General features: G+C 28.1%; 4 protein-coding genes across 7 annotated transcripts; 1 reads left to right on the top strand and 3 right to left on the bottom strand.

Annotated features, from left to right (window-relative positions):
• Positions 1–844: 844 nt before the first annotated feature.
• Ktub (Tub domain-containing protein ktub) lies at positions 845–6,165 on the bottom strand. 2 transcript variants are annotated; one of them, XM_072007231.1, is made up of 8 exons: positions 5,004–6,165; positions 4,387–4,522; positions 4,232–4,324; positions 3,982–4,157; positions 3,746–3,913; positions 3,327–3,672; positions 3,100–3,252; positions 845–2,978 (listed from the first exon to the last, which is right to left on the bottom strand). In XM_072007231.1, the coding sequence occupies exons 1-8, from the start codon at positions 5,043–5,045 to the stop codon at positions 2,845–2,847; spliced, it is 1,248 nt and encodes a 415-aa protein (XP_071863332.1). In that variant the 5' UTR covers positions 5,046–6,165; the 3' UTR covers positions 845–2,844. The 2 variants fall into 2 exon arrangements, with proteins under 2 accessions (XP_071863332.1, XP_071863341.1); XM_072007240.1 differs by having other exon boundaries at positions 3,982–4,154.
• A 159-nt stretch (positions 6,166–6,324) lies between these two features.
• Positions 6,325–11,251, bottom strand: LOC139989162 (transmembrane protein 62). Of its 2 annotated transcripts, XR_011800275.1 has the most exons (14): positions 10,737–11,251; positions 10,513–10,624; positions 10,294–10,431; positions 9,860–10,186; positions 9,520–9,652; positions 9,261–9,416; positions 9,018–9,165; positions 8,779–8,901; positions 8,615–8,696; positions 8,405–8,533; positions 8,145–8,319; positions 7,814–8,038; positions 7,421–7,673; positions 6,325–6,908 (listed from the first exon to the last, which is right to left on the bottom strand). XR_011800275.1 is itself a non-coding variant. In XM_072007217.1 (13 exons), exons 1-13 carry the CDS (start codon positions 10,938–10,940, stop codon positions 7,640–7,642), a joined length of 1,986 nt encoding a protein of 661 aa, XP_071863318.1. In that variant the 5' UTR covers positions 10,941–11,251; the 3' UTR covers positions 7,160–7,639. The 2 variants fall into 2 exon arrangements, 1 of the variants encoding a protein (XP_071863318.1); XM_072007217.1 differs by lacking the exon at positions 6,325–6,908 and having other exon boundaries at positions 7,160–7,673.
• Positions 11,252–11,603: 352 nt separating this feature from the next.
• Positions 11,604–17,321, top strand: LOC139989153 (uncharacterized). 2 transcript variants are annotated; one of them, XM_072007201.1, is made up of 8 exons: positions 11,604–11,796; positions 12,693–12,771; positions 12,935–13,131; positions 13,236–13,400; positions 13,473–13,622; positions 13,687–13,789; positions 13,856–14,107; positions 14,192–17,321. In XM_072007201.1, exons 2-8 carry the CDS (start codon positions 12,693–12,695, stop codon positions 15,580–15,582), a joined length of 2,337 nt encoding a protein of 778 aa, XP_071863302.1. In that variant the 5' UTR covers positions 11,604–11,796; the 3' UTR covers positions 15,583–17,321. The 2 variants fall into 2 exon arrangements, with proteins under 2 accessions (XP_071863302.1, XP_071863294.1); XM_072007193.1 differs by lacking the exon at positions 11,604–11,796 and adding an exon at positions 12,201–12,224.
• Positions 17,146–22,756, bottom strand: LOC139985992 (cilia- and flagella-associated protein 70). The gene is made up of 20 exons (XM_072000954.1): positions 22,691–22,756; positions 22,367–22,559; positions 22,108–22,275; positions 21,682–21,929; positions 21,360–21,536; positions 21,191–21,291; positions 20,949–21,079; positions 20,727–20,872; positions 20,496–20,647; positions 20,270–20,393; positions 19,880–20,023; positions 19,609–19,791; positions 19,367–19,500; positions 19,131–19,279; positions 18,848–19,008; positions 18,554–18,700; positions 18,301–18,431; positions 18,071–18,191; positions 17,808–17,957; positions 17,146–17,280 (listed from the first exon to the last, which is right to left on the bottom strand). Exons 1-20 carry the CDS (start codon positions 22,754–22,756, stop codon positions 17,146–17,148), a joined length of 2,961 nt encoding a protein of 986 aa, XP_071857055.1.
• Positions 22,757–22,897: the final 141 nt, after the last annotated feature.

Raw genomic sequence — 22,897 nt, 5'->3', positions numbered from 1 at the left:
TTATCAGTTTTATACGCATGATTAAAACTTTGATATTGAATTCATTTGACATTGAATTTTAATGCTACATATTTTATGATAAATCGTTGCGCTTGTTGCGTTATGTTTGAATTTGTAATGATATAAGCATGGATTTATGGTTATTTTATAACATATACAATACAGAGTATATTTGATCATATTTTAAGATGTTCTTCGAATACCAATAATTCTATACAATTAATTTGGCACCTCTCTATAGTGGTAAATTAAAGTATAAGAAGTAAAAAGTAAAATTGGAAGGTCTAGCTTTACAAGATTCTAGTTTGGATATATTTTTAAATAGAAAAGAAAAAAATATTGATGAGAATAAAACAATATTGAAAACAGTAATATATTTAATATGAGAGTGGAAAACATAAGAATAAGATTCTTGAATAGTATTTCTGTATATCATTTATTCAATAAAAATTTGAGAACTTGTATTCATGTTGTAAATAATAAACGTAAAAGTGATAGTCACATTATACCCTTTATTTATATTTCTGAATATTAGACCTTAAGTGCCTTCATTGTATTTCGATACAAAAAAATTTTTTTATACATTTAAACTAAGGGAATTAATTATCTGCTCACTAATCTTATTGTTCAGTATTGGTGTAAAACTTTCATGTGATCTTTTTCTATTAAAGTCTCTACTAATAAATGTTATGGTCATAAATATTCAACCTTTCGACCATTTTCTACTCCTTTCGTGCCAATAATTATAATTCCTTAATAATTTTTAAAGAATGATTTTTTTTATATACAAAATTAAAGTTCATATAAATCTATTTAAGTTATGGATCTGAAAACAAACCATAAAAAGTTGCAATTTGTATTTATTTTCAGATTGATGAAAATATAATACCCATTGAACATTTTAATTCACAACATTAAACATGATAAGCTAATTACAGATTTTACTTTTTAATGTGTACACGCACACTCACACGCAATTAAAGTATTATCAATACATCTTAAATGCTATTCGGTATTAACATTACCGAAGTAAAAAATAAGTCCAATATGAAATATTACACTTATAAAATGTCTAATTGACATTCTAAATAATATTAATACTGTTTACTTATATAGTATTTAAATTGGTTTTGCTTTATCTTGATAAAAATGATTTTGCTTTAAGTAGCACCTTCCTTTGATAAAATATACATTCATTTTTTATAAATAGCAGTACCTTATCACAAACAAAACTTAAGATGTATAAAATTTATAAAGTTACAAATTTTCTCCAATACTTCTACAATGCCGTTTTTCGCGTTGTCACTTTACTTTTTGTTATTTTATCTTATTTTATTATATATATATAAACATTTAATATCATATATATATAATTCCCAGCTGCATAAAACACACTAATAAATGATCTTACAAAACTTTAAAATAATAATGAACTTTACCTTTTATAAATTTGATGAAAATAGTACATGATCATTAAAATGCTCATAAATGTCGAATTCAATGGATGAAGATTTACATAATGAAATAAAAATTGTCAAGTTTTTCTTTGCAATTCCCTAATGTGCAATTAATGTTATGTAAAGGCACAGCATAAAAATATTTTTATCAATACTTTAATGAATTCATTCTACATTATACATAAGTATCAACATATCTTTGGTATTTTTATAAATATAAAGGATTTTATGTCAATGATAACATGTTTTTTGAACAATAAGTTGTATATAAAATAAAAATACTTGATATGTATTTTGAATGACACGTTTAGACAATGATTAACAGATCCATTATAATATGTACATTGAAATCGTGGTTACACTGCTATAGTAATATCTTTGACCAGTGCATTTAGATATTAAAAAATTCTTCACACAGTGAGATACAATATTATGCACTGGGAGCTATACATAACATATTTTCATGTAAATAAAAACATATTTGTCATTTGTAAGATTATTCCCAACTCTAATAAAAAGTATTAAATTACATACAAATCCGTTTGCAAATAACTAATCATTTATCTCTTTAATGTCAGTTCCAAAAAACATTGCAGATAAATATTACCTTTAATCTTACTTCTCATATAATTTTTTGTGTTATTTTATTATCATGAGTGTAAAATGTGCTTGATATCTTCAAGCAAAGATATATAGCATAAAAACAACTCGACATATATGTATTTCATATACTTTTGATACAAAGATTCATTATCATCTGTTTAGGCAGTAAATTGTGCAGTGTATCAATATCAATATCATTGCTATAAAATATCAACCTGTAAAAAACCTGATCATGATAATACCAAAATGTGAACCTTGTAAACACCAGACATTTGATTGCACAAACATAGTTTAAAATATTCCAAATATTGAATCAGAGAGCAAACAATTAATAAAATATAAATTAAAAATTGTACAGTTTGTTTTTAAATTATAATTCTTTACCATGTATATTATTCATCACTGAACATTTATAGGCAATATTATTATTACAAGTATTAACAATAAAACATTGCATGTGCAATACGAGTCGAAATGCACATTATAGCACAATATATTAGGATCAACAACGATGCAATTATAACTGTTATCTCAATCCTTGGGCGCAATGCATCAAATGTGAAATGTATGTTTAGTATTTAAAAACAGTATCCATATATAAGAAAAGTGAACACACGATTTATACCGATTATCCTTACATCAGATATCAATAGAATAGTTATTGTTACGGATATGCTTGTAGAAAAACATCATTGCAATCTGTTGATTGTCCATTGCGGATTCTTCTAACTAATGTAGTTTATCGCCCATAGATGTATCATTTTACGTTCAATTATGAATTATATTATTCACAAGCTAACTTACTATCGAAGCTACTTAAAGCGATGGCAAATGCTTGAAGCGTGCACAATGGAAACCTGTAGTCCATTGTGAAAACGTCTTCTGCCACACGACCAAATTGCATAACAACGTAATCAACTAAAACACAAAATCATAAAGTGATTTTCTTTAATCTACAGAAGACTACAGACTATTACAAACTTTCCAAGTATCTTTTCATCTAAAATATTTCCTTATGTCAAAGGCATAAAATACAAACCATCACTATCGTGTACCACTTGAAAATTTTTCACAGACGCTTGAGTTACGCGTCCGTGGAAATTAAGTACATATGACTGTGTGTCATCGTTCCATACAGGAGTCTTATTATGTAATTCTATTAAGTTGTCCATATTTTTCGTTTTCCATCGTTCTGAGGAAATAAAAAATAAAGAGTAAAAATACTGATTCAATAATATCTGTATTAAAACGATAGTTTATATATACCAAGAAGTGTTTCGGACTCATCCCGTGGACAAATCTCAACTCTTTTTTGATCCGATGTCATTCCCGGGATAATGACAGTCATTTTACGTGGCCCTTTAAATCCTAAAACGTTAGTATCGTATATTACCGCCGCTAATTCTTGCCTGGGATTAAAACGATCGTCTCTTTTATCATCTTTCATTAATGAATATCCATTATCGTATACGGTAAATTGTGTTCCCAGAAGATTTGATCTTAATTTTCCAATATAAGATTCGCCTGCTCTTGAAAGGTCTGTAGGATCGGTAGAAATTAAATAGTTACTTGTTGTACTTTTTTTTCTTTTACGTCCAGCTAGTAAGAAAATCTATAAATGAAAAATATATTGTTTGCGTTTTGTAGATGTATTTGTTCTATAGATTTTCTAAAGAATCACATACCTTCTTCCCATAATCACGTTCTAAGTGTAAAAAATAAGTTGGGTAAAGGCCACGGTCCATACCCTTTCTATCACGTGTTATCCTACATTTGTAATGCATTTTTTTATTTGCTGGTTGTAATACAAAATGCTCTATATTCCCTTCCACGTTTCCCTCTAATTCTGGACTCTGAATGATAAATCAATGATACATGTTTTAGATGATATATAATTTTTTTTAGTTAAAAGCAAACTTACTGAAGAATTATTCTCCCTACTAATAAGTGTGCTAGCACCATCTGATGGAGCTACTCTAAGAGGTGAAGGACATGGTAAAGATTCTGAAGGAGAGTGTATATCTATAGGTGACGATTCTTCATCTGCACAATCTGCAGCTTCCATAGTTTGGTAAAAACCTCCTTCTGTGTTTACTTCTATGACAAAAATGTGATATTCATGTATCTGTTATAGTTACAATTAAATTAAATTAAATATCTAAATAATATACCATGAATTCTTGATTCCACATCCTTATTTTCTGCAAAGGTATTTAAATCTGGGTTTGTTTGTGATATATTAAACTGTAATGGCCCATCATATCCTAAAAAAAAACCAAAATTATATATTTCATTATAATTAACTTTCTTAGCTCATTAAACTTACCTCGAAGCTCTTTGTTTGGATTCATCCATTTTGTAGAGTGACTTGTAAGCTGAGTGCTTGATATGTTAGATGCCTGTACCATTCCACCAGCACCACTTTGTCGTTTTTGTTTCATTTTTTGTGCAATTAATTGCCTCTGTAATTAATAAAATCATTATAACACCAGATGTTTTAGAAAACTGAAATAATAATTTTTAACTGGAATTTATCGATAAGAAATGTATATCAAAAACGTGAAAAACATAAAATAAATATAATATTTTTTCACAAATTCAATGCAAGATAGAATATCTTTTGTCTTGTCAAACCGAATTTCAATAAAAGGACCATTATATTGTAATTGCTCTATATACAAATTTATAAATATTTAAATGACCTACTTTCTGTGCATGTATACGTATGAGTGTACATATATATATAATAGCATAACATAATTTAAGATTCCAGCTAAAGAAATAATTTTATTATTTTCATTTTCCTACAACATGATATGTACTCTAATAACATTCTTTCATCTTTTAAAGTATTACAAATACAAAATACATGATTGTGATTTAAATGAAAATTCAACATTTCAAAATTATCATCAGAAGTATTTAAATCTATTACTCGCGTACCTGCTGTTCGAGTTTCTGTTGTCTTAAATCTAGAGATGTCATATTGCCGATATGTACTAACGAGAACTGTCATATGCGATTGATTTCCACAAAATAATTCAGCTTCTCACGAGAACCAATTTGTTTACGCCAAACATATTTCGTCGTCCGTGGCTACCTAGGCAACCGTACGATGGAAAACCCTAACATATTTTTAGGGAGAAATCTTAGCTCTGTTGGTACTTATGCCGGGGAAAAGTTACAAAAAACTACATGGAAAGGCATCTACAACTATTATAAATAGTAATAAATCGCGCATTTCTATTCAGCAGAATTAGTTCCCGCGCATTTCTTTTTAAAAGCAGTTTAAGAACATTTAAGAAATAAATCTTAAGGAACCATTTTCGAATTATTTCCTTTATTAACTTTCGAGAATTATTAGATATATTCTTCATTACGCATTCAAATATTAATATTATGTAGAATGGTGAAACTTAAATTATGCGATACAGTTAGGATAGTTGGGTTAATCTAAAGTCGTAACGTAATCAAAATGAATAAAGTCGAGATGATTAATAAGTAGACCGCGGATTTTTATGCATTTATGAGAAATTTAAAAAGGCAAAAATATATAAAATATCTAAATTAGATTGCTCGCACTATTTAGTAGGTGAAATTTCTACTTAGCTTTTTCTTTTGCGTTTATAAAAATATGAATTTGCATAAATATCTGTAGTCTATCCAATAACTATACAATTCTCAAGTTAGTCAAGCTATGTATAACATTTATTAACACTTACATGCGTTATTGTGTCGTAAACTTCATAGTATATATTTTACATATTTTTTATATTACTACTCAGTCGAGTGATTAAAGATATATTTTATGTTATGCATGAATTATTTGAAAATAATATTTCTTACTTTTCTTGTAGCAGTTTATAAAATACATTAAATACTCATACTTCATAAAATAAAGAATTAATTATGATTTCCAATAATTATTAATTTCATAAACCTTTAAAAATTATTTTGTACAAAACCAAAAAGTACATGAAAACAGGCACTATAGTTATTAACAAATTATAGCTATATTGTGAATTAATATTGTGTACACATTTATGAATAATGACTAAAAATGAACTTCCAATCACATTCTTAATGTTTTCTGAAAATGTATTGGCATATTTATGGAAGAAATTCATAATTATTAATGATTGGGAATCATTGGTCTACTGAGATCACATTTTTACAGTTTTGAGATCATATTTGAGAACAATAACAGTTAGATAGTTTGTAGAAAAATATAGGATAGCAATAAAATCTATTCTTTAAGGAAATATTGATTTGTATTTTAAAAAAGATGTCAATTATCCACATATTAATTATTTCATTCTCTTCTTGCCTGAACCATCCAAAACAAAATATAATTACACGAGTAAAATATAAAAAGGTATTAAAGAAATTCATAACTAAAGAATTAAGGCTATTTATCTCAGGAAAAATAATACCATTAATAAATTGAAAATAGTAAAGTTATCAATTTTACTTATATTATCTTCAGTTTTTTAAATTAAATTCACTTCTTATTACATGGATAAAATTTGGTTGGGCAATATTAACACATAAAAATATATGATGAATTAAATTTTAAAACAAAAATACTTATAAGTTATTGTTTAAGTTATTATTAAAAATTTATCTTTAAAATAAAGCCAGACAATTTCTTCTATTATATTATATATAAAATATCATGTTATTACGTTTTAATATCATATGTTATTGCAATTTCTTTTTCTTATTTCTATAGATAAACTTTTAATTTAATTTTTAGTTAAAATATAATATGTAGCGTAAAATAAATAATTAAATTTTCTTCTTGTTTTGGATTAAATCCCTTATATAACATATTTTATGTAAATACTTCTGTAAAACAACATGGAAGCACGTTAATAATTGTTATAAACGGAAATTATTTTAAAATTAATTGAAAGGCTTCAAAAAAAGAGATAGTTATGGAGTATTTAAATTAGTCATTCAGAACACATGTTCTTAAATTACTGTTTTGAAAACATTCGAGCACATGCAAATTATTGAAATCAATTTACAAATATTAAATGTGTAAAAAATGTTAACAGTCTTTGCTATAAGTCCACCAGTTGATAAATTCTTTGGCATTCTTTAAAGGAACTTATTGATTGTAATGTACGATTATAAATAACAATTACAGTTATTTCAATTTTTTTTTGATAACATAAGCAATAAAATTTTTATTTTTTTGCACTAATCTAGATTTGTGAAATGTATCATAGCTAATCTTGATATACACTATATGATAATGACTTTAAGTTTACATTTACTGGACAAGAAATAAATTTATAATGGCCTATTTCAATTCGATATATAAGAAGTAAGTAAATAAAAATAGACATACATACACATATACGTAGGCGTTGGAAAAAATGAGGAGGGCTTCCTACTATGTGCAACTCTATACATTTCGTCAAGGCGCCTCCTTAATATACATATATATGTAAATGTATATTTTTATAAATTGACTACATAATATGTACGTGAGGACGTGAAAATATTCCAGCTATGTAAAATTAATACTGGTAATTTGCTACACTTTCATGGTAAGTTATATTTTCTATAAACTAACCAAGGGGAGACCATACTTTTGCAGCAGACCTTTATCATAAAAAATCATAATTAATATAAGTAGAAAAAATAATAAAAGAAATTTAGCAATAAACTATTACTAAATCCAATAATTCATGGGTTAGTAATTTAAATTTCTTAGGATATCTAAATTTTGATATAATACGTACCTTAAACATGAATATGGCATTGTATCTACTTGATGCCACAACATGATTGCTAAAAAAATACTCCAAGTGCGTAAAGGACACAATATGGTAGCCAGTGTCCCATATGCTAGCCAGAAGAAATAAGCCATACACGTTTGCATCATAATTAATAATATTATTGGCAAATATTGTAGGACAAAACAAATCTTAGATAATGGTTTCTCATTTGGTTTAATATTCTGTAACCTGTAAAATCATTAAATTAAATTTTGTTTCATTATGTGTATATTTATTTAGCGATATGTATAAATATGACACAAGCTGTGACAAAAAGTGATATATTTTGTCTTACCGTTTATCCACTCTATTAGCTAAGATTAGCATCAATGGTAGATGAAAAGAAAATAATTGGAAAAATCCGTAAGCATAAGTAAAAGCACCAGGTAAGAAAGATTTTCCAATAAATGTTCCCCACGCAAAAATTACACCTGTCTGATTTTCTATTACTTCACCAACAGCCCATGGACCTTAAAAGTAAATATTTCGTTTTTGTAAAATTGCATGTTCAACAAATATGACAAATTAATAAATGTTAGTTAATTAAATGCTTACCAACTGTTAAATATAATGTATACAATACTAATGGAAAAAACAGACGATCAACTGTAGATAATATCCATAATTTTCTAACCCATGAGTAAAAAAATTGTATTCTGAATCTTGGTCGATGCATCTGTTTCCCTAATTAAGGGAAAGTTCCAATTTTAATTTTTTACTTAACATTAAAGACTTTCTAGCAATATTTAATGAAAGTTTACTCACTCTCACACAATATATGAAGGAAACGAAGTACACACAATGGGATTACTAATAAAACTAACACTGTTCCAAAGAGAAATTGGAACTAGATAAGAAAAAGATTAGATCAATACCTAGATTTGCATAAACAGGAAATTATTTTGTAATATACCTATTAAGCTACTTACGATATTACTGACGTTAGACATAAGTATAAGTCTAGGTAAAACGCGAAATGATAAACGTGATCCATCAAGAGCAAATGGTTGAACTATTGTTGCTTCCCTCTCATCCATGTCGGAAACCCTTACCTGTGATTATTTTTTTGTTATTAATTTTCAATACACAAAGTGTTATGTAATATCACTAATATTTAACGTTATAAAGTAAAAAATAACAAAAAGTAAATGAACATATTTTACTAAACTCGAATAGTATGTATTCCCTCTCTATAATCTGTGGTGTTCCATCTCAAAACATAGAGTGGCCCTTTAACATGTTCACATTCAAACCAAGGTTCATCATCTAACTGAACCTCGACAGTCTTTATTAACGCTATCGAGAATGCTAATATCCTACAAAAACAAGAACGTATAACGATAAAAATCAAGAATAATATACAATATTTAAATATAAGAAAAAACACACTTCATTGTAGAAAAATATTTACCTAATATGTGTAGATTTAATAATAGATATTATATTCTCTTTCCTGGGCATTGTATACAAAGCATGTTTAGGATTAGTTATTAGTATTACAGGCCATTCTTTGTGTTTTACATCAATGAACGAAAATTGACCATGGTCAATTGCTCCTAAACGATACCTGAAAATAAAAATAAACAAATATTACAATTATTTATAACATAATATAACAAATAAGTGAATGTGCTTCTTATTATAATGAATATAAAGTACAAATAGTTTACATTCTGTTATCTTTCCAATCTGCTAACTCTAATTCAAGGAATCCTCCTCGTTGTAGAGTGTACATATTAGGCACTGCTCCGCCAAGTGTATGATAATGTCCACAAAGATATACCATACTTTCTTTATGTTTGCCTGAAAGTATATTTTAGAATCTCTCTAAAAATTATACTTTTAAAATAATATGTATTATCATTGAAAATTTTGGGATCATACATCATTCTGCACAAACAAATTAAAGTAAAATTAGAATTTCAAGATTTTACTTATTGAAACAATAATAAAATAAGTTAATAATCCAATATGTTTAGATATAAGAGTATATATTTTGTTAATTATTACCTATGATATTTCTAATGCTGGTATTAGTTTGTGATAGTATGCAGGATGTGGGATAATGACCAAACCATATTATAAAATCTGCATTATTATCCTTGGACTTATCTACTAAATTGTATATACTTTTAATTTCATGCTCATCTAACATGCCAACAAAATTGAATGGTCTTCTTGGGCCAGGTTTTAAGCAAGCATCTATTGCAATAAATGTATAATATTTTGAACCAACATTTATGGTATACATATAAGATCTTGGGTGCTTCTGTCCTTGAATGGAATAGTTTGAATAATAATTATTTTTTGATTCAAGACTTAATACATTGAAATTATCTGAAATAAATTTAAATAACATAATGTAAATAATATTACATATTTTAGCATACAATTTTTTTAACATAAATTGATCTTAAAAATGTATACTATGTTATTATCCCTACCATGATTGCCTCTCACATCTAACCACAAAGTCTTTCTGGTAACTTCAGTATCATCTAAAACACGCTTATAATATTTCCATTCTTCCAATATTTGCTTTGATCCCATTTTATCCTTGGCTTTCGCATCTGTGAGATCACCTGTTGGATCATTCATTATTTTATTAATAGTATAAAATTTATTTTTATAAAAGAATATCACTAATATCAAATGAAATTTACCTGAAGCAAGAACAACAGTAGGTTTAATACTGCTCACAGTAATGTTACAAAATTCCTTCAGTTCTGTTATTCTAAATGGATCTTGAAATATGCTTATATGTATATCTGATATCTAAAAAGATTTAAGGTGTAAATAACATTGATTCAGAAATCAACTAAAGACAGACACAACTTACTTATGTATAATTCCCAAGTACACAAATATTTTTATGAAAAATACAAACCTGTAAAAACCACATTAGCTGATCAAAGGATTCTCCAATATCATAAAATTTTGGCTCTGACCATTCTTTTTTCACATCCTTGTTATGCAAAGTATCATCTAGTATATGATTATCAACATTGATCAGATCAGCAACATTTGCTACAAATATCGATAACATTAGTACAAAGACTAAGAGGATTACGGTGGATTTCGTTATTTTCATTTCTAAAGGGACTCCTTAAATGCTTTACACGACAATTTTCTTATCAGAGCCGACCACGTTCTATGTACTTTCAATGTTTACAAATTCTATATGTTAGGTTATAGTTTGAGATACATATGACATCTGAAATGACACGGTTTATCGAGACCGGAAAATAATTTGGAATTTGAATTTTTCATAGTTTCACAATTTTCCGTGATTGATTGACAATTATATATCACAATACAATCACAATCAAGTATCTGATCATTGTAGAGCATCGAAGAAAAGAATTGACATGTTCTGCGCATGATAGATTTTAGCAGTGATGCTCATGTAACATTTATCATGGCTAGCTTTGTGTTTCTTTTATTCCGTATCTACCTTGATATATCACGATTATGATTGCGAATGTTCTAACATTTTAGCGCGAATTTTAAATCTTATAAGATTCTGATGGCTTATGTTATTATAATTTATATTTAATAATACATGTTACATTGCATTACATACAAATTGCATTAATATATATGTATATAACTTTTATAGCTACATATATATTGAGGTCTTTTGAAGATTTAACATGTTGATGAAGCATCTAATAAAAACATGCTTTATGGATAAAATGTAAAATTAAAGGTGGCAATGAAAACCACTGCAACCATCACCGCTAATAATTTTCTTATTCGAGCGAGAACAAATCCGTGAGCGCGGTTCGTGAGTGTATTGTGCGGTGTCAATGTGTCCCTGTAGGAAAAATAAGGGTAGTGCTCAACAGTGACATATGTGGCTGATTTTTAATTGAAGCAACGCAACGCTCTCCTTCGTGATGTTCTAATTTTTATTCTCTTGACACTATTTGCAGCTACTTGCAACCGTACGTCTTGTTTTCATTCTTTTTAACATATATTATTATTACATATTATATGTTCGACTCATTCCATTTTTACGTTTCAGAGAAACGAATTGTACATTTGTATAACCTAATTTTACATAAATGATAGCTTTATTAATATGCCGACTTTATGCAGAAATCTTTGTGGTCGCGCTGATTTCCTTAATTTATATAAATTGACAAGGATATATGTGAATGTCTATATATAGATAGGCTCACCTTTAAAAAGATTAGATTTTTTTAATGGCTTGAAATCGATTTTAAATTTAAGCCGTCGAGTAGGAAATAGTTTGGTTAATACGATGTATGATAGTTGTTAATTAACTTATGGTTAATCTTTTATTGATAATAAAATTTGTATTTTCTTATAAATTGGTTCCACGCATATTGAGCGGAAGAATATGATAAATGTAAAATATAAATCTTTTTCATATAATAAATTGCGTATGATCAATCGTAATATTTAATTGGAGGATGAGAAATTCGGAAGTGAAGTTCCTTTTGAAGTAGAGCAACGAAACGTGACATGAATATTTACTTTAGTACTTAAAATGCTTGACTTATTACGGTTAATCTATCGAACTTATAGCGTTTGTTGTTCGCTTAATTTCTACTCTATATGACCTTAAATTAGTTATATTAATTCCTATGTAAATTTATATGAATGCATATAAATAATTTCTATTTAAAATAAAATATTTAATATTACTTTTCTTATTTTTACTAATTTTATTTGTAAAAAAGGAGAAGTGAGAAATAGTATAGATATTTTGAAATATGAAACATGTCAATGTAAATAATTATATCACTTTTAAAAAGCAGATAATTATCAAATGAAAAATGTTTCTATTTTGATTTTTTGAAAAATAATATTTCAGATGGCATCTAGTGCACTTGAAGAAAAGATCAATAAAATTCGGCAACAAAATGAAGAAATTAGAAGGAGATACGAGGCATGTATTATGATATAATAAAAGTTTATATTAAGCTTTATACATATACACTTTATGCTTCACTACTGCATTATATATGTAAAGCAAGTTTATTCCTTGACTGTGAGGTCAAAATTAAATAAATATATACTTTATGCTTCACAAATCATTCTTATTGCATTAGGAAGTTGAAGAAGATAAAAAAAATGCAGCCAAACTGAATGCTTTGGTGCAAATGGTACCATCAACAGATTGGCCAGAGAGGAAAGAACCACCAGAATTTTCAAATCCTCCTAAAACTAAACCGAAATCAACCAAAGAAAAGCACGAATATACATTGCAATCTCATGGTGGGGAAGGGAAAAAAATTCACTCTTTTGCTCAGGTATTAATAGAATTTATTTTCTACTGTGTTAAATTTAACACATGTGTGTATGAATATATTGTTATATATATGTTTATTAATGATGAGAATGAAATATCATTCAGGGAGAAGGACCACCACCGGATCCTAAATACAATTTTTTAGCAGATTCTGAAAGGGAAGAACCTACTATAGAATACACAAAAGAAAATAATGGAAATAGGTCTCATCATAAACCAACAAGAGGGAGTTTCAGAAAAAAAATTGGTGCAAGAGAGGGTAATCAGAAAGTATGTAATAATATTTTATTTATAAATTTAATTGATTATATAAAATGTAAGAGACTTCATTTTTATACATAGGATATTAAACCAAACAAAGGAAATTACAGAGATGAATCTCAACCAGGATATGATGCCTGGAGAGCAGAAAGGAATCGTATCGATGAGGATCGTATTAGTAGACAAAGAACTGCAGAGGGAAATTGGCGTCGAGAATGGGATAATGATAAAGTAATAAGTAATTATTTTCTTATGGATGAAGCAATATCAGATTGATAAATTGTTAAAATTATAGGTTCATATCATAGATGATGGAATAAAGAAATCATCAAGGCCTACATTAGGAGACTTTACGAAAAAGGATCATAAAGATTCCGACCGGAAATATCATGCTAATAGTATGTTCAAAGGTTATTATTAAAGTTTCATACTTTATGAAGATATTGTTAAAATATTGTTTTTAGATAATGAATATGTCAATTACACTCGCGGTGGTGGTCATCGTACTCATCGTGGTTCAACAAAGAATTTTTATAGTAACTATGAAAATCGGTCTCATAATACCTATGATCAACATAGGAATAATACAGCAGCATCAGCAAAAACTTCTGTTTCTCCAACTTCTGAAGAAAGAACTGTTATTGCAACTGATAAGAGTATCAAGGTTACAGTAAATCAAAGCAATTTGATAAAAGGACCAGTGATGAGCGTAAAAGGTATCGTAAAAAAGGTTACGTAAATCTAGTTTTTGGACAAGTGTGATAAATATAAATTTCCTAAGATATAAATGTAAATTTTAGTGAATTCACCAAGCATAGCTGGAACGGGAAGAGTCGGGCCACGACAAAGAACTCGTGTAACGTACAGTCATTCAGATGTTGACGTTCCTCCGTCCGAAGGTGAACCTTTCTTTCGCCAAAAGTCATTTGAAGATAAGTCGAAAGGAACTTATTTTAATAATCAAAAGTTCTCTAATTTGAAGAGATCTCATTCGCAAAAGAAGAAAGAGAACGAGACAAAATATCAGTACCATCAAAGGAAAGATATCAAGAAGGAAGATAGCGATGGAAATTCATACAAGCATTATGATAATGAATTTAAATCTTACACACAGAAGGATCAACAAAGATCTTATTCTAGTAAATCACCAAAGCCTTCGAGAGGAAATATGAAGATAACAAAACATGATTCTTCAAGTGTAAATGCTTCACAGAAACGCGATGCTGAAGAGTGTTCAACTTCTGATCAAGTAAAACTTGAACAGAATTTTGAACCGAATATTGAACATAATAGAGAACAAAATTCAAAACAGAATACTGAACATGATATAACAGAGGATAGTAACACATTACAGGAAACTAAATCTGAAACAAATAAAAATTCCAATATGGAAAATGTGCAATCGAATATTGAGAATGAGATTACGAAAAAAGTGTCGTCAACGAAAGATGGAGAAACTGAAAAAATTTTTTTTACTTCAATATCAGATACAGATAATCCTGAATACATTGCTGAAGATGCTATGAATAAAAGTAATGTTGATGATAAAGAAGCGTGCTCAGATTCTCTTGCAAATAACGTAACAGAAGATTTGATAAAAAATAATAATACGTCTTCCGAGGTATCGGTTCCAGATAATGTTCAGTCTAATGAGGAACTTATGCCAAACGCAAGTAATGAGGTATTAAACAATGTTGTTGCGAAAAATACTACACTTTTACATGAAGATGATCAGCAATCATCGAAACAAATTACAAAGCAGCTTGTAAACGACGACTGTGATAATATTGAAAGCGAAGTTACGGTGCAACGAAGTATAGAGGAAGTAACAGATAATTCTGTTTCTTTGTTTGAAGATAAAACATGTTCTGTGATAGAAAGTAATAATCAGTCGGTATGCAATAATGAGTTAGTACAGGAAGAACAGTTAGTGCAGAAAGAAACATTGAATATAGAAAAGCAAACGGATCTTGTTTTAGAAAACAAGATTGAATCACTTAATCAAAATTTAGAGGATGCTCTAAATTTTTCCGAAATAAAATCTGAGAACTCTCTTAGTCCTGCAAATGCAGAAGAAGATATAATAGAAGATACTAAAGAGAAAACTGAGAAAATGAAGGACGAGAAAGAGGAAAAAGTGAATGAAGAAAATGAAAAAACATATTGCAATAAAAACAGTACCAGTTCTTAATAACACGTGTACAATAACGTAGTTATACTGGTACTTCTCGATGTTAGAAACATTTCTAATGCTCATTACGACTAAAAATATTATGTTAATATATGATTAGGAACAAATTTTATGAAAATGCTAACTACTGAAAATTTCTTTTAGTCATTAGAAATTAGATTATTAATTTTCAGTTTATGATTTTAAAGTATTTTACAGCAATAAAAGTAAGTGCATTTTAACTGGTCGGTTCATCAGCGTTAAAAAATTTTAAACATTTATTTTTAAATTTTTTAATTTTTTTGGCAAAGTATCCGAAAGACATTTTTTAAAATAACGCATTTTCGAATCATTATAACTAAGTGATAATATAAATTGCGCACAATCGTTAATGTTATTTAATTAATCCTTTGCGGATTTACATTTAAATACTTTTTGCGGTAACATTACTTCTTTTAACGATCCTTCTGTAATTGTCACAAGGCCTGCCGGATGGGTTATTAATTGGTGAGTTCATTAGTAGGCTCCAGATAAAAAAACACTCTCTTTTGCCTTTTCCTTTATTTCTCTTTTTTTCTTCGTAATATTACAGCATCACAAGTCACAAAAATAATGTTAGTTTTGTTAAAGATCCAATTTTAATCTTTGTTTTTTTATTTTTTTTAGAAAAGTAAAAAACCGCAAAGGATTAGCGCACTAAAAGTTAATCACTACAGTTCTTTTACAATACATAGAAATTGACAAGGCCGTGACTCGTATTTCTTGATATTTTATATCAAATTTTACGACAATAGAATACTGACATCGGTTCAGATATTCCGCTCGAATGATATTTTTATAATTGGCTATAGCAATTAATTATATATTGGAGATTGATATATATGTATACAGAGGAAAAGTCGTATACTTCAATATTTCGAGAGCTGTTGATTTAGAAAGGAAGAAAAAAAAAAAAAAAAAGAAAAAGCAATCGTTTATAACATTCTAAATATTATAACATTAAAAGATAGGTTATATTTATTTATCTTTAGTCAAGAGCAATGTTATGTTACTTTATAGTTTATATAATTTATTTGCATCTTTTTACTAAAAGATTATTTATTGCACGTTTCCTTTTTTTTTATTATTATATAATATTTTGTTACATGCTTGCTTTATGTTTTATTTTTCATTTATGAGATGAGATATTAACAAATTGGCTGAAAGATGCACCGCTAAATGTTAAATAAGAAGAAAGAAAAACAATAGAATTGGATTTCTAGTAGTTCAAAGAGGGAAATAATTCATAAAACTCACGATTGTTTATTTTTTATATCGTTGATTAAACAAGAAATATGGTTATATGTTTATTTGTAATTCTTCATTCGATGAAAAGTTAACGAAGTAAGATTTATGAAGTATATGTGATAAACTATAATGACCAAAATTATAAACGTTATAAACGTTGATTTTAGTTACTTTTTATTAATTGTATTCGTTTTCTTTTTTTTGTTATTTTAATTATTTCCACCGATTAAAAATAAGTGCCATTGTAATCCTTCATTTTACGAGTTCGTGTCTTTTTTTAATTTTGTTTAGGTGCCATTAGTTTTCAAATTGTTCCTCAAACCCCTCTGTGCTATGATTGGCTTGTTTCAAATTTGGTGGTGCGTAATCCAAAGCTTTCATCAGGTTCGTTATTCTCAGCCACAGTTTTCTATCTTTAAGATTATTCTGATACTTAAAAAAAAAGAAAAAAACAATAAAAATTGTTAGTAAAATTTTGTTGTCTCTTTTCCCTTAGTCATATAAAAAGTTACCTGTTGACAAATTTATAAAAATAAAAATGCGTTTGAATTAAGAGATTTTTTAATAAAAAGTAGAAAATTTAAATTTAGTACTGATTTAGATTATTTAGAGTTTCATTTTTTAATTTCGTTATAAAGAAATTAATTCGACTTTATCGCTGCTAGGCTATAATGTTTTATGGTCCATGGATTGCATAATTTTAAAACTTGTTTATAACTAAAAAACTAGTGAGAACATCTAGACAAAACTAACTAATTAATTCTGTGGATTCTAAACATTCATTTGAGCTATCAGAAGTTAAATAATTGTCTAGTATTGGCTGTGCTATGACAATTCTTAAGGTTCAATGGAATTATCATTTTAAGTATTTGCAAATAATTAAGAGATTTCCACTTTATATAATAATATATTATAACATTTTAGTAAATTTAAAAAAATATATCAAAATATAAATTTACTTTGATCATTTCCGTATAGCATTGCGCAAACTCGTCGTATCTCTCAAGCGTCATATTTAAAAGGCATAAATAGCCCCACACATCGACATTGTGATTATTAATCCTATTTGCTTCAGACAGACACATTTCTGCCTCGTGAAACTGGTTTAACTGAAACAAAATATGTCTGTTGCAAAAAAGATTTATAAATTTTGGCATATAACGACACTATTCACAATTGATTGATTATAATATAAGATAATATTAAAGCAATTATTTCTTACTTCATAACAACTGATACCAACTCCTAGCCAAGTTAGACAAGTTGGTGAGGATTTGCATGCGCTCAAAAAAATCTTTTTTGCGCGATCGAAATTTCCAGTATCGTAATAATAATATCCCAATCTGATATTATTTGAAAAAGATTATATGTATTACTTAAAATGTATTACATTAAAAATACATTGACTTATTTATTATTACTTGAAATTTATAGGATGATTGCTATTATTACCTAACTTCCACTAAATGTAGATCATCAGGTCTATCAAATAGCATACGTGCAAATTCGTAGCATTCTATTGCTTTTTCCATGTTTCCTATTTTGAAGTAACAATGGCCCGTTAAACTACTGACCGAATAATCCTGGATAGATAAATTGAGAGGTATTGAAAAATCTGTCATAAACATTATTGGAATTATATTCCGTTTATAAAATATATCGTTGTGATTTTTATATTATCATCTGATAATTGAAAGATATAGACCATTCCATAATCGCATCGAATTTCTTCTAGATGCGATAATGCATTCTCGTATTTGCCAGCTATATAATGTTCTACTGCCATGTAATATAGAACGTGCATTGATCGACCGGAATTTTCCATTTCCTGTGCTAATGCGAGTGCTGCTAGCTGGAACCGTTTAATTTATGACTTCAAAGATACATTAGTACGTATAGTACTTTCTATTGCACTTTTTTATTTATTTTATTCAATTATTTTTATCATAGTAAAACAATACGTAGTAAGATTACGAATTTTATATTAAAAATCGTTTACCTCACAAAAGTTCAGTTTTAGTAAAAATGTTGTAACTATTATATACACATTATCATTGGGACAGTGAATCGTGGTCCAAGAAAGTGGCTCTTGATCTAGCATTATTGTACGAGATTTGTCTTGCATACATTTCTTTGCAATACGAAGCGTAAGATCTATTCCTAAATAATATTAGATGTACTTGCAGTTACTTGTATTGTTTTGTTTTTTTCATTTCAGTTTCTTCTTTATATTTTTCTTTATCAACAAGAAATAGTCGCAAGAAAATAAAGAATTTTCGTACCTGGCCAGTATTCTGTTCGTATAAAAAAAAGATGTAAAATGGTCCAGCCTTCAAAAAATCGTGGATATAAGTAAGTGATAGCTCTGAGGAAAATCTCAGTTTCTTTGTATTCTCTATTTTCAAAAAGAATCATCGCATACACTAATAATCTGAAACCGTTATAATTTACGATCACGTATCTTTATTTTATGTTTATATTAATAACGAATTGTAATGGATAATGGTGTTTTACATACGCCATTGCATGTTGATGATTTAAAGTGATTGCTTCTAAGCAACATTCTTTCGCACGTTCGATGTCACCTATTTTCTTAAGAAATATGGCATATTGTGTCCAAGGATGCGGGTCAGTTTTATTCGATGCTATTACCTGATGACAAAAATTATATATTTTGAATATTAAAAGCATTTAGAAAGATTTGTCTGTTTCATTGAAATTACTTAGTTTTCTATATTACAATGGAAAAAGATGGTTTACTTTTGTATAATAGTCTCTAGCCCCTTCGAAATTTCCAAGCTCACAAGCTTCTTCAGCATAGAAATATACCAGCTTCAGGTTTAGGTCGTTTTCCAAATCTTGCGTAAATCGGCATTCGAGCATTTGATTTATGGCAAGATGCATTTGTTCCACTAAATATGTGTATACAGAGCAGATAAAATTCTGTGAAAGTTTTAGATAACGTAATTAATTAAATTCAACAACCCAAAAATTTTTTATATTAGAAGACAGAAAAATATAGGAGCTGTACATGAGATTCCTTAGAATCGATTAAATTGTTAGGCATTTTGAATTTTTGATCTATCAGGAGGGGAATTTTCATTCTCAATGTATTGCGTATAGATAAGTATACTCCAGTTTTATAAAGGTACTGAGTGAAACACGTTAACTCGTCCTGAAATGTATCAAATTCCTTTTGATTACTGAAGTATATTTAAAAAATATTTTTATAATACATTACCGATTCTGGATCGAAGCAATATTTTTCTTGTGGTTTCTCTCCTTCACTATCCAATTTTTTATTCTCGTCACAAAAATCCTAGCTTAAAAAACATAAAGAATTCATTAATTATAGAATATATTATATTTTAACAATAAAAATTCATAAATTATATATAGATTATATTGATCATTTTCATACTCGATAACATTCTGTGAGGACTTGCGCCAATTTTTGAATACAATGTATGTACTGTGCTTCCGCTACGTCAGCAGAATATACATAATGTTGTTTCTTTTCCGATTTAGGTATCATTTCATTTATTCTAAAGTAATTTTAAACAAGGATAGCTTATTAAATTTTTCTTTTGAAGTGATCGAACTTGTAATCTAATAGGATGAAAATAAGATAAAATTACAAATCTTACAAGTTTGTGAAGTCCTTTTCGATTCTACAAGCGACCAGAGGTTCGTAAAGTTCTATTTCAATTACTATGATTGTCGGATCTCCATTCTCTATAACAATTGGTTCACTTGCTTTTTGTACTGTTTCAATTTCCGATTGAATCGATTGCGTGTTCTAAAATTAAATATTTCTCTATTAATATTGTTTTTACTAATATCGAAATATTGAAATATTGAAATATTGTATGTTTTACCTTTGATGTTTTACTTCTTTTATCTTTCTCTTTCACTTCTTTGCGTTGTGTTCCTGTACCAAAAATATTTTGCTCGAGCCCTACTTTTTCAGATATGTCTGACGGATTGAACTTATACAATTGTCCTATGATTCGACAATTTTTTCCTGTGTAAGCATCATTTTTAACATATCAAGAATTTAACAATAAAGTGTTTGCATATTGTAGAATGATAGAATTTACTGCCTGGGAAAAGAAGTTCGGAGACATCGACGTAGCATTGATACAACTGTGTTGTAAATGATGAAGCGTTTTTCGATTTCGTCGGAGAAGTTTTCCCCGTTATTTCAAATTGAAAGGGCCAATATTTGTACCTTCAGAGAAATCATTCGTAATTAATATTTTTCAATGATACAATAATTATATAATATGAATATTAAACTATTATTATGTATTTTCATAAAAGATATTTAAATATTTATTACTTTGTAATATGATTCCGCATCGCTTCGATTCCACTCCCCCATAAAATACACCGATTCAAAGAATTCCATTCTATTCGTGGCATATCCTCGCATACCTTCTTCTACAAAATGAATAATGATAGTAATTAATAAACAACACAACTAACATCATGCAAAAGTAAGCCGGTACCGCTAAGTCAATCTGCTTATTAAATTTATTTTTCACTCCCATAAAGTCGCAGTCCAGTTTGTATTTAGATAACTGAGCTCGATTTTCTATATGACGTAAACTGTTCCATCGTTTTGTTCTCTCGATGTCTCGATACTTCATCCAAAGACCATGATCGAAAATAATGTTTTCTGGAACCTGAAACGAAACACAAATGTCACAAAATATTTATCTACAATCTTCTTTATTGATTAATTTCTTTAGCGCTCACTGGATATTACAAAATAAGCGAGTATGATAAAGGAATGTCTACAGGTTCTACCATCTTGCTCATTATAAATACCTCATTATTAATATACGCTATCGTGCCAGCTTTGTATTGAAAACTTTCTGTGAAAATTTCTGGTATATTATACATGCTCTCGATGGTAACGTGAAGAAAGTTCATTGCTTCGTTTGGTTGAAAAATCGGTACATGATCTTGCAAAGCTGTTACCGTAAGACGCGGAAGATTCTGCCACGAAACTAATTCACCATCAAAGGAAAAGGTAGGTGTTTCTAAAATTAGCTTCTCGGTAAAATTGTTACCCCCTAAAATTAAAAAATTTTTAAATTTAGCTCTAATTTTGCAGGGGAAATAACTTTTAATTTATTGAATCAGTCGATGCTTGAATTTTTTAATTTGAGAAATTTTTAATTTAAGAGTATCGGAGAAAATTTGAACTTTATAAATTTTTAATTGCTATAATTTTGAAATTATGTTGCTCACCTAATATTATTGGCATCAAATCGAAATTACATATCCCTAATAACTGTGACGTGGGAAATGTTGCAGATTTTGTACTGAATATTGATTTTTTCTTAACTTCATTTTTTTTAACTTCATCTGGTGGAGTTTGTGCTTCCATCGCGTCTTTTATGATGTGGACAGTTTTTACTATGTATAAACGTGCAGTTATTAATATTAAAATGAAGACAGGATTATTATATAATAAATAATTAACTGAGCGATATAAATTAATATTTACTTAGTACAGGAATTGATACAACTGAATTAACCGCTTGTTTATCTTTTAAAGTAACTGGCAAATTAACAGAGAAATCGATAGCATGAATTGTGTCGTCTTTACAATCCGATTTGATTAATGTTGGATTACTCTCGCCCAAGATAACATCATTATGTTCTACTATGATTGATATGTTCGTGTCTTCCTTTCTTATCTAATTTTTCAAATAATAAATCATTAAATTATTAATAATATTTACTTATGATCAATAATATAGATACTTAAAAACTATAAAAATATCTTTTATATTATAAAAAAATCTTCTCCTTTTGCTACGAAACTTACGATATTTTCGATGGCATGTATAGTTAATTTGATATTCTTTTCGTCCATTGAAATCCACTCCTCCATTCTAGAGGAAAATATTTTTATAAATCTTTAATATTAATAATCAACGTGAAGATATCACTTTAATTCAGTGTTTCAGTTGTTTTATAAAAAAAGGAACGAAGACTTATGAAAAATTGTAATTAAAAAAATGGATCGTAGTAT

The sequence above is a fragment of the Bombus fervidus genome, chromosome 1 (assembly GCF_041682495.2).
Source record: "Bombus fervidus isolate BK054 chromosome 1, iyBomFerv1, whole genome shotgun sequence".
NCBI lineage: Eukaryota > Metazoa > Arthropoda > Insecta > Hymenoptera > Apidae > Bombus > Bombus fervidus.
Note: the sequence above shows the minus strand (reverse complement) of the source record. Positions and strands in the feature narration are given on the sequence as shown.